The sequence below is a fragment of the Sciurus carolinensis genome, chromosome 12 (genome assembly GCF_902686445.1).
Source record: "Sciurus carolinensis chromosome 12, mSciCar1.2, whole genome shotgun sequence".
Lineage (NCBI taxonomy): Eukaryota > Metazoa > Chordata > Mammalia > Rodentia > Sciuridae > Sciurus > Sciurus carolinensis.
Window position 1 is genome coordinate 110,136,852 of NC_062224.1, and position 12,250 is coordinate 110,149,101.

The 12,250-nt window shown below is 36.8% G+C and overlaps 2 protein-coding genes across 6 annotated transcripts in view; both read right to left on the reverse strand.

Annotated features, from left to right (window-relative positions):
* Rabgap1l (RAB GTPase activating protein 1 like) overlaps positions 1-12,250 on the reverse strand; it is a 663,388-nt gene that overhangs the window by 402,874 nt on the left and 248,264 nt on the right. The gene's annotated exons all lie outside the window — the stretch shown is intronic.
* Gpr52 (G protein-coupled receptor 52) lies at positions 851-2,542 on the reverse strand. Its single transcript, XM_047519825.1, has one exon. It carries the CDS (start codon positions 2,364-2,366, stop codon positions 1,281-1,283), a length of 1,086 nt encoding a protein of 361 aa, XP_047375781.1. The 5' UTR covers positions 2,367-2,542; the 3' UTR covers positions 851-1,280.

Genomic DNA, 12,250 nt, shown 5'->3' on the forward strand with positions numbered 1-12,250 from the left:
AATTTACATTTCCTTTGTGGTAAAAAATATACCGTGTGCAAATGCATATCACACAAATGACTAGTGGGCACAATAGTAAGCTGGTGTAGACCTAACACATACACAAAAATTAATGCTTTAAAATAAAAAAGGAAAGGACATTACAAATAGCATTAAGAGTGATACATCACTACTTAGGTGAGTATCAGCAACTGCATTAGAATTACTTGTGGGTTTTTTAAGAAAAACAAAGCTTTTCCAGCAAGAAAGACAGCACATTAGGCACATGAACTAACTTCAAAGAAACAAGATAAAACTGTTTCCAAAATCCATTGAAAATATTTAATGCAATCTCCCAAAGAGGCTACTAGATTGCTTTGTTGGAAGGTATAAACTATTTAACATTATGATTGCTTTATACAGTAGATTCTTTCATTAACTAAGATACTTCTGGAGTAAAGTGCTGTAGAATTCAGATGAGAAAAAATGGAGGGGGGGTAAATAAATAAATAAATGTGTGTGTGTGTGTGTGTATGTGTATATATATATATATATATGGGGGTAAATAAATAAATAAATGTGTGTGTGTGTGTATGTGTATATATATATATATATATAAATGTATATGGGGCTAGTAGGAAAAGGGGGGTAAGCAAATGTCATTTTACCCAGAAGAAACAAAAAATACCATTTCTTTTGTTTGTGGCAGAAAATCTGTACTGCAGAGGAGACTGTAAAAGCATAAACAAAGGGTTGTATGGCAAAAAACAAAATAGGCTTACTGTACATCCTCCATGAAGAAACCATTATGGATTATAGACTCAAGTGTTTAAAAGTATATTTGGATGCTATAGGATATACTTGGCCACGTACATAATATGTGTCATTTTTCTGTAAAGGGCAATTGATGCAAAAAATCACTTCCACAAATATAAGAGTAAGAGACATGAAAAGAGACAAAATGAGAGACAAACACAGTCAGAGAGCAGTCAGAGAAACAGATGCTGAGGGGCTTGCTCCTGTCCTGAAGAGTTGAGATCCTTCCTTCATCTACAATACCTAAGTTTTTTCCATTACTGAATATTTATGTTCACATGCTATAATTCTCCCATGAGATTACCCTCTACACACCCTTTCCTTTAGTTTTTCCCCACAAAAGAGGGGGGGGTTTCTTTAGTCTCATTCTTCATTTCACAGTCACCCATTCAAGTAAATATTTCTCTGGTGGCAAATTTCCAGATGAATCAAGAGTGCAATCCAAAACCACTGTCAGGTTCAATGTGGTTTACCATGAGTTCTCTTCAAATGGAGCAGGAATTTGCCCGCTTCCTAGGTATGGGGTCTCGTGCTTCCTGATTCTTCACACATACACAGGATGTGCACATTGTCTCTGAAAGTCTTCGGAGGCCAAGCCGGAAAACGCTGTTGGAGAGGCTGTATATCACACAGTTACAAAAACTATTACTTATAGCAAGCCAGGTTGTTAAGAAAGACAGTGTTGGATTGTCCAAGACACGGGAGCTTTCTAGAAGAAAGTAAATGATATAGGGGAGCCACAGCATGTAAAATACACTGGTTATCCTAAACAAAACCATGGCATAGCGACGGTCAGGGCTGTGTCCTGTCTCTCTAGAAGCATCTACCTCATGGCTGGGAAATCGGGCCCTTCGGTCATTTATCTCTTTGGTGTGCTGCCGGCAAATTTTGAAAATGTGAAAGTAAGTAAAGCAGACAACAAAGGCAGCAGGAGCATAAAGTAAACAAACAATAAAACCAGTAAAATAGGCACTGGTGAGCCAAGAGGTGGCACACCATTCAAAAATGTCTCCATGGTAACCAGGTTTCCCCCAGCCAAAAAAGGAAGGCAAGAAAATTAGGCAGGAGTAGATCCAGATCAAAACAATGCAAATTCTTAGGCGACAAGGGGTGACCAGTTGATTGTAGGAAAGAGGCTTGGTTATTGCAAGATAGCGATCCACACTGATGCAAGCCAGACATGCCATAGAAACACTTTTAAGAACTGAGATGATATATCCAAAAACCTGGCAAGTCAATGACTCGTGGACACCTGTGGAGTAGTGGAGAAGTGAGAGAGTAGGGACCAAGCAGCTAACTCCAACGAAGAGATCAGCATATGCCATCGTCTGTATGAAATAGCTGGTAGTGTAATGATGTAACAGAGGAGCACAGTGAAAGACAAAGATGACTGTTAAATTCCCAGCAATGATCAGAAATGTCAGCAAGACGATAACCACCGTCTCAAAGATGCAGACATCTACCGCACTGTAATGGCCAAATCCAAGTGGGCAGGAGTGACGCTCGGACACATTCCCACTGCCACTGCTCACGTTCAGGAGCCTCCATTCAGTCCACCTGGATTCATTCATGGCTTGGAATTAAGGAATCTGCAGTCCTGGCTCCAGCAAGCAGGTGCCCTTTCCAGCATCTGTTAAACTCTGTACATGAATCTCAGAACCTGCTTCGGCAGACAGTGACAGTGTTCCTGTTAAGAGCTGAGCGTCCCAGAGAGTGCTCAAGTCTCTTCATCAGCCTCAGTTCACCAATGGCACTTCTCAGCTTTGGGAGATAAGGGAGGAGGGGAAGGCAGAAAGGTGAAAAGAGGTCTCTGATTAGCTTCTTCCAGGGCTGCCCCAAAACTTTTTGCAGACACAAGGCACTTCTGGAAAAAATGGACTTATTATCTTGTACTACAAAAAACTAATTCTGCAAAAGGGAAAAAGAAAAAGAAGAAAAAAATCAATTGCCAAGAGAAGAAAATCTTCTGTGGGCTGTTTTTCCTCATAAGAGAAATAGTTTCTTAGGAATCAACTAGAAAGAAAGAGAAAGGGAAGAGTCTTAAATTGTCTCATGCTTCCTGCTTCATCTATGAAGAAAAGTGCATTCATATTTTAGAATTTAAATAATTAAAATCTCAGATTTTGGTTGGAAAGCTAAGAAAAAGTTCACTGTGGCAAAGAATGTCCTAGGGCTCAAGAACAGGTTTGATGCTGATTGGTCAAACTTCATGATACATTTCTCTCATTGTTTATAAAAGTAAGAAAAATAACTCTATCAATGTTAATTTTAAAAAGTCTCATTTCTATATGGGCACAAAGGAGCAGAATAGGGGTAACAGACTCAAAATGGCCCTATAACTCTCATGAGAAAAGAGGTATATTTCCAGTAGGGACAATGACACATGCCTGAGAACAACATGATAAACTTCTGAAGGTTTAATTCTGCATGCATTTTTAAAGCATTCAGATGAAAACAGTCTTAGTCCAATTCAGTTAACTGGTGCTAATAATAGCAATGTAATTTATACTTCTCCCCTTTCAAAAATAAGGTTTAAGTATATTCTGCCTACAATATATGGAGTTGTGAAATGGGTCTGAAACTGACAAATTGTTATTCTTTTTTGTGTGTGTGATGGATCTTTATTTTATCCATTTATTTATATGCAGTGCTGAGAACCAAACCCAGTTCCTCACGCATGCTAGGCAAGTGCTCTACCACTGAGCCACAACCCCAGCCCTAACTATTAATTCTTAATGCTATGATTTGGCCATTAATTTCAGCATCTTTAACAAAAGATAATTTTCATTATTTAATATACCACTTTCCATATACTGGAGCATGGTAATAAAATACACAACTCAAAGTTTTTCTCATCTTTGCAACCATTCCTATATCTCACATATATATGAAATTTAGACAATAATAGAAACTTTCCTATGCACTGAGATTATCAGACTGGAAATACTGTCATTTATTACTTAAGTATTTCTAGTAGTCTTCATATTCTATTTTGCTATACCTTTTCTATTTCCATTAGACAATTAACATATGAAATCATTACTTGAATTAAATCTTCTGAAAGTGGAAAATTACCTTGTTTATTATATTTGCAGTTATGTAGCAGCCATATGCTAAGAAAATGCCTCTTCTATTTCTGTATTCTATTTTGAGCAAGTGCTCAATTAATACTGGAGCCATTAGGTGGGCTGTGAGATAGTCTTGCTTTAAAATACCTCAAAACATGAAGCTGAGTTTAAATCCTCGAGTTTGAAATACTGAAAAGCAGGCAGGACAGAATTCATCCAAAAGGCTTCCAAGGTCATTCTGGCATCAGGCTAACATTTGCCAAAGTCTTTTTCTAAAGTACAGGCATTCCAGAGAGTCCCCTGTCAGTCTTTGTTGTCATAGCTTTTGAAGAAATAGCATGCACTAGAAATGAAAACATTTCCTTCAGGAAGAATATAGCAGCTTAACAAAAAGCATTCTTCTGAAAGTTATTTTCTCATGCACCGCCACATCATTCAGGGAAGTCCTTCTTCCTTTGTAACAGTCACAAGATATTCCTCCTTGTACATTCTTAGTTTCACTTGTCACAAAATAGTTCTCTTATCACAGGAATAAGGTAATGCTTCTCACCTACACTCACTCTTACAGCTGCTGGCTGGGCTGCTTGATTCAGAAGTCCGATTCACTGTGATGCAGTTACCAGGGTGCTGTCGGTAGATCTTCACAATCTCTCAGTATCACTGCCTCCACCTGAGCCGGAGCCCTGCTCCTCCTCCTCATCCTGAGCTGATGCAGAACTCACCATCAGAAAGGTGACTCGGTCCTCCTGCCCCAATCAACAGCACAGCCAATGGCTACTGCAGCTGAAACTGTCACTAGGTAACAGTTGCCAGGCACATGCAGGCTTATAGACTGACTCGGCAAGCTCCGATCAAGATTGACAACAAGATGACAATGCAACTGACCAATCCTTATAATATATGAATGGCACTTATGAACTTCTAAAGCTATTCTCCTTATACCATCTGTAAGGATTGTTTCCTTTGAACAAGACAGAAGAAAAACTGGCACACACCCTTAAACCCTATAGAAAAACTACCACAGGCTACTATGACACTAAAAAGTCAGCAGTAATCTAATGCTCTTTGGCAGAAAAAATGTATTAATTATTAAAAATCAGTCAAGTCTTTGTGAACTCAAGTTATATGACTACTATTTTTTGTCTGTAAAATATATAGTTGTATATCCATTAGTAGAAGAAGTTAAAAGCCATTAATTTCTCCAATCCCTGTCACACCCACACAAAATTGATGAGTTTGAGGTACAAAGCAAACCCTGGAACTAACAACAGTACATTAAAATTGATTTGGAGAAATACATAGGGTCAAATATGATCTCAGAATATAGGCATTAAAAGAAATAGACAGTTTATCCTATTATTATCCTAATGTGCAAAAAAAGGTGAGAGGGTTAAAGAAACTTGTCATACAGTGCTTAAGCAACACATTCCCAAGTTAGAAGGCAGCAAATTAAATACCTACTCAAATATTTGACAGACATTAAAAACATTTTCATTTATTTTGATTCACCACAGACAACCATTCATCTATTTTAGATATATTTCCCATGGGGTCAGCACCTTTCTTAAAAATGACTTAGAATTAATTTAAAAATTATTACAGGTCGAAAATAAATTAGGAAACTGAGGATGAAAAGGGAAGATACCTAATACATACCAAAAACATGTTGTGTGTTCCATGTGTGTGCTGTTCGCCTTCTGAGTTTCCCTATAGGAATTTTAAACCCCTCTACAGTAAGGAACCAGTCACCATCCCCCAGATGAAGAAAGGAGTCCTGGAGAAGTTAGCACTGCTCACCCAGGAGGCAGTCAGGCCGCAGACAGAAACGAGTCAAAGCACCATTCTTAGCCGTGCAGATCCACCATACCCTCTCCTGTCCACTGGTGACTGCCAGTCAGGAAGTGTCCAAAATTCTTCTCAGACTCCACAAAAATGATTTCTAAGTTACAGAAAGCCCTGTTCCATGTACAAATGGCTTGCAGGAAGACTGCCATTGCTAAAACCTTTGGGGGTTTAGGTTAACTACAGAATGGTAGTTTCTGGTATTTCTCATTACCAGAAATATTTATGAGACAAATTGGAACAGCAATCTTAGAATAAATACTATATTTAGGTTTGAAAGTAAATATTTAAATTTAATGCAAAAAAGCTAAAAAGTTCCATTTTACAGGGAAGCATTTTTACTTTAAGAAATACCTAAAGGCATTAAAATCAAACAAAATCAGATCTTAACTTCCCTAATACAACAATAAATATGCAAAATGAAGTTACCTTTGATAAATAAATATTAATGAATGTAGGTAGGTTCCATATTTCAACTAAAGAAAAGTCAAAATATGAATCTTTACAACAAAACACCTAAAAAAGTAAATGTTAGTTACATTTATTTTTTAAAAAATCACTGACAGATATATAAACATAAAAACACTGGAAATAATTCATAATTATACATGCTTCCAAATATACAAGATAATTCAAGGAAGAGTCTAAGAATCAGTCAGTGCCTTTGACCTTGCAAACATCCTTTTTTCCTTCCACTACCTAAAAAATGCAGAAGTAAATACAAGAGCTTCAATAGTTCTAACACGGTAATTTTCCTCTTTTCAGCAACTGACTCTACTGGCCCCTTCCTCTTCTTTTTCAGGACTGATTTTTTTTTTTTTTTTTTTTTTTTTTGTGGTGCTGGGGATTGAACCCAGGGCTTTGTGTTTGTAAGGCAAGCACTCTACCGACTGAGCTATCTCCCCAGCCCCCTCTTCTTTTTTATCCTTTCTTCAGATCTGGTTATAATAGGAAATAATTTATAATACAAAGCTTTCATAAAAAAACAGCATTAATATCATATGTTCACACAGCTCATTACATACAGCTTCCTGTGTTCTCACATTAGGCATCATTCTCTTCATTTGAGGGGTCATTAGGTGTTTTACTAGTGCCATTCTTTTTATAATTACCATCAACTTCCTCCCTCTCCTTTCAACTGATGAACACTAATCAGGAAATATCTGAGAGGAATCATTATTTAGGATTACTTCACAATTATTTCTAACAGCTAAAACTGTATAACTTTATTAGATAATACAGCATAAGCATGTAATTTTTTAAAATTTAAGCCTTAGATATGTTTAATGTATTCTTTTACATGTATTATTATTTCATTATTAAACATCAGTCAATTCAAGCAACTACTCAACAGAACCCAGACAGCAAAGTGAGAGAGGGATATTAGCCATAAATGACAAACAGGATAAGCAGCAGGCAGTGATTACCAAAGGGAGCTACGTAAGCAATGCAGTATCCCAGAAGGTGAACAGATAGTGACTAAAGTACACACCGTTGTCTCAATGAATTCTAGAAGGCACAGAAAGTACGTGCAAGGAGACCATATTTCCCCAACATTCCCGTCTATCAATTTTTCTCCATTCCCACTGCCACGCCCCTCCGCAAGCTTGCATCTTGTGCTTGGGCAACTGCAGTGTCTTCCAGTCTGGTCTTTCTGCATGGTCTACGGCTTCTCTTCAATCCATTATCCACTAAACGAACAGGATATTCTTTCCAAAATGCAAAACAGTTCATGTCACTTTCCTATATTAAAAGGCTTCAGGGTTTTTGTACTGTTCTAAAGACAAAGTCCTAAAAGGTCCTACACAAACTGGGCTCCACATTAACTATCTAGTCTTGTTCCTCTTCTGATTATTTAGGATTTGCCAACCACATCTCTTCACTCCCAGTCCTGCTTAGCCTTGCTAGATTCCCCACTGCCTTAGGATTCTTCTGTTTCTTGCTACACTATCGCATTTCCTTTATTTAATTCAGATGCAATCTTTTGTTCTCTACTTCCTCTGGGAAAACTTCCTCCTTGGGTTCACAGAGGGTATCAGAACAGATTTCACATTTATCATAGTTTATAATCATTTATTTTATTCAGTTTTGTTTTCTTGGTAAGACTTCAAGCCTTATGAGGGGAGAAAACATCTGTTTTGTTTGCCATTAGATCTTAAGTGCCCACACTACAGTGCTAAGCACAGAACAGGAGTAAAACAAATATTTAACTTAACTTTATACAGGGCATATAAAAATGGCTTGTAAATATACGAGAGGACTGAAAAAGTTGTAACCAGTTTTTGTGAAGCTCAGAATAAACTACTTGTAATCTCTTGTATGACATACAAGTTTCACAAGAAAAAGCTAGTAAATATATGACCCAAAAGCAGGGTGGAAAATTAACCTCCTAATATATTCAAATTAAGAGCAATATTAGTCATCTACACCTCTATCAAAACCCAATTCAATATAAAACTTTGGTGCTTTGAAAAATCATAAATGGCAAATGACAATGATTAGTTACTTACTTTAAGAATGCCAAATGCTATAAAATGCATTTTTAAACACATTATCAAATACAGGTGTGGAGCAACTTGATCTAAGTACTAGAAGATAAATAAACCCTCTGAAGTGATATACATCATAATCATATTTATGTAGTGATTTCTCAAGGGCAAAGACAAGTTTATGTTGTTAACTTCATTTCATTATGACTCAAATAATAGGCAATTAAAAATATTTTTAAAAATTTAAGTTAATGGTACTACAAAAAGAAAATTCCTTAACCTGATTAAGATACTCTAAGGGAAAACCTATATCTAGTATGATATTTTTTTTTATTGTAAACAAATGGGATACATGTTGTTTCTCTGTTTGTACATGGCGTAAAGGCATACCATTTGTGTAATCATAAATTTACATAGGGTAATGTTTGATTCATTCTGTTATTTTTTCCCTTCCCCCCCACCCCTCCCACCCCTCTTTTCCCTCTATAGAGTCCTTCCTTCCTCCATTCTTGCCCCCTCCCTAACCCTAACTCTAACCCTAACATCTAGTATGATATTTAATGGTGAAAGATTAAGTGCTTTTTCCCAAAGATTGGGAAAGAGGCACAGATGTATGCTCTCATCCCTTCTATACACCTTGTACTATGGGTCCCAACCAATCAAGAAAAAAAAACACAAGCCATTCAAGAAAAGGCAGACATGACTGTCTACACATGAAACACCAGGGCTGGGAGGGAGCTCAAGGGCAGCGTGCCGGTCTAGCATGCATGAGGCCCTGGGTTCCATCCCCAGCATGGAAAAGCAAAATAAAGCCAAAAAAAAAAAAAAAAAAACACACAACTTATAAACCACTAAAACTAATGAGTGAGCCAGGTGTGGTGGCTCACACTTATAATCCCAGCTGCTTAAGAGGCTGAGGCAGAGGATTACGAGTTCAAAGCCAGCCTCAGCAATTTACCAAGACCTCTAAGCAACTTGAGGAGACCTAGCCTCAAAATGAAACATTAAAAAAAAAAGGGGGGGAGTTGGGGATGTGGCTCAGTGGTTTAGTGCTCCTGGGTTCAATCCTTGGCACCAAAAAGAAAACAATTAACTAATGAGTGAATAAGTAACTTTTGTCAGAATACTTGGTCAATACATTAAAATAATTTCATTTTTACATACTCCAAACAAATAGCAGGAAGTGAAACTATAAGACAAAAAAACAATTATAATAGCCTCAAATAACAGATAATAGAAATAAACTTGATGAAAAGTGTGTAAGACCTCTACCCTGAAAGCTATGTCACTGAGGCAAAGCAAAAGGTCCTAAGCAAATGGAAAGGTATTCCATCTTTATGAAATGGAAACTCAATATTGTTAAGAATGTCAGTTTTCCCCAAAATTTAAGTATAGATTTCTTGCTCTTTCAATTAAAATCTAAACAGACTTTTTGTCAAAATAAGAAGCAGTTGATTCCCAAATCTATACATACACACAAAGAATCTAGAATGGCTAAAACAATCTTGAGAAAGAATGGCGCAACCTTCAAGACTCACTATAAAGCCGTAGTAGTCAAGACTGGCATAAAACATCAGTGAAAAGAACACTGAAAAGAATACCGGGTCCAAAAATAAACCCACAATTATATGGTCAACTGAATTTCAATAAAAACTCTAAAACAAGTCAAGGGGAAAGGAAAATCTTTTCAGTAAATGGTACTTAGAAAAAATCCAGATACCTAAATGGAACTTAGAAAAATGGTATCCAAAGATGCAGTTATTTGGTCTCAGCTGAAATACTAATTCCTCTGGGGAAAAGTGAACTTCAACCACTTCCTCATACCATACACAAAAACTTAGTTGAAATGGATCATAGATCTAAATATAATAATGAAAACTAAAAATCAACACCCTCTAAAAGAAGACATTCTTGAAGAACAACATCTTTATAACACAATAGTAGACAGATTTTTTAAGATAATGAAAATAGTAACTAAAAACTTAATGAATAAGTCACAATAAAAATAAAATAAAAAATTCTTCTTATAAAAAAAAAGTTGATCTCAAAAGAGAAAGTTGAGAGAAGAACAGTGGTTACCCTGGGAAGGCTATGGGTAGGGATGGGGCAAAGCTGGTCAGTGGGTACTACCTACAGTGAGGAGAAATAATCTTCGGCATTCTATTCCACAGAGTGGTCACTGTAAACAATGATAATGTACCATATTTTTTTTAATGGAAAAAAAAGCCTTTTGAATGCTTTGCCACTAAGAGATAATAAATATTTCAGGAGATAAGATATCTTAAACTGAATCTGAATGTTACACAATGTGTACATGTACCAAAACATCTTATAGAATCCCAAGAATACACACAAGTTTTGTACGTCAAGGAGGGAAGGAAGGCAGCTGGTGGAAAATGAAGTGTTCAGCATTCATAGCCACGGCCATCTTAAAGGCAAAGTCAAACCACAATATACCAATGTATACCCATGGGAAAGGCTGAAATTCAAAGACTACAGTACAAATGTTGGTAAGGCATAAAACAATGGAAATCCTCACGCTGCTGGTGGTAGTATAACATGGCCCACCTCTGAATGACAACTTTGACTAACAGTTTTGAAATTTCTTACGATATTAAACAAATCTACCCTAAGTCCTACTGCTACCACCAAAAGAAACAAAAACACATGTCCACAAAAGACTTGCATAAAAAGGTTCACAGCAGTAATATAAAAATGAAAGAGTCAAAAATGGGAAACAACCTACATACCTATCAACAGGGGAATTGATAAACAAATTGTGATTTGCCCAAGTAGTGAAATACTACTCATCAACAAAAGGAAATGCAACTGATGACATCTACAACATGGATGAAACTAACAAAAGGAAACACACACACACTCCTCAGGGAGTACACACTGCACACTGCTTGATTTTAAGTTAAGTTCTGAAACAGCAAAAAAATAATTTTTTGCCCAAAGAAACCAGTAGGTAGTATGTGTGCACATATATGTGTGTACGCATGTATGGTGACTGGCAAGAGGTATAAAGGAACTTTTAGGGATATGGCAAAGATTCTGTTTCCTGATAGGTATATATGTATCAAAATGTAACATTTAAGACCTGTGTCATTCTACCAAAGAAAATGATAAACCTATGATTATAATTTTATGTATTAAGCACTCCATTTCCCCATAAATTCATCAAATGAAAGCCCTAAATTATGTGAGTTAATTTTAGAGTATTTCCAGGAAATCATATGTACTGATGTTTAAAAAGAAAAATAACCAGAATATTCTAAAACAATGTTTCAGCAAGAGTGAGAGCTCCTACAAGGCCTTAAAAGAAGGCCTTTGGTCTACTCGTGGACAGAATACACACATCTAGCCTTTGCATACCTTCACAATCATGATACCTGATGATGGCTCAGTGCTTGTACTCACAGACACAAGAGTCCAGATACAAATGAGGCCCGAAATGAGGAAAACCTTTTTTTTTTTTTTTGGGGTGCTGGGGATACGAACCCAGGGCCTTGTGCTTGCAAGGCAAGCACTCTACCGACTGAGCTATCTCCCCAGCCCTGAAAAGCCTTATTAACAGCCAGGTATAACACCCTCTGAGACTGCTCTAGTCAGTGGGGATCTAAGACAACTGCCAAGTAAGCAAAACCTTTAAGAGAATTCATTACATTGGGTCAATTACAAAGGAAAACGGAAAAAGAAAACACGAACTTACTTGTATATTCCAATCTTTCTTAGTGGAGGAACATTCAAACATAAGATATGTATATTAAATTAAGTGGTCAACTAAAATAAAACCATGCACAGTATGATCTTCCTTTCTGTATTTCCCACTAGACATACCATCATGTTTAACAAACATGTTACGTTTGAAGACAGGAGAGATCATGACTCAGAGGACAGGTTCTGGATAGATCTGGGTTGCACAATGGCTGTATCACTCATGGGCCAAGAGGCCGGGTATGTCGTTCTCCCCAGGTGACTCAGCTTGCATCTGCAAAACGGAGATGATAAAGCCTACCTTTCTAAAAGTTGGTTATGAAAATCAGGTATTAA

Coding starts and splice junctions, on each gene's coding strand:
- Gpr52 (XM_047519825.1), bottom strand. CDS start 2,366: ATGAATGAATCCAGGTGGACTGAATGGAGGCTCCTGAACGTGAGCAGT.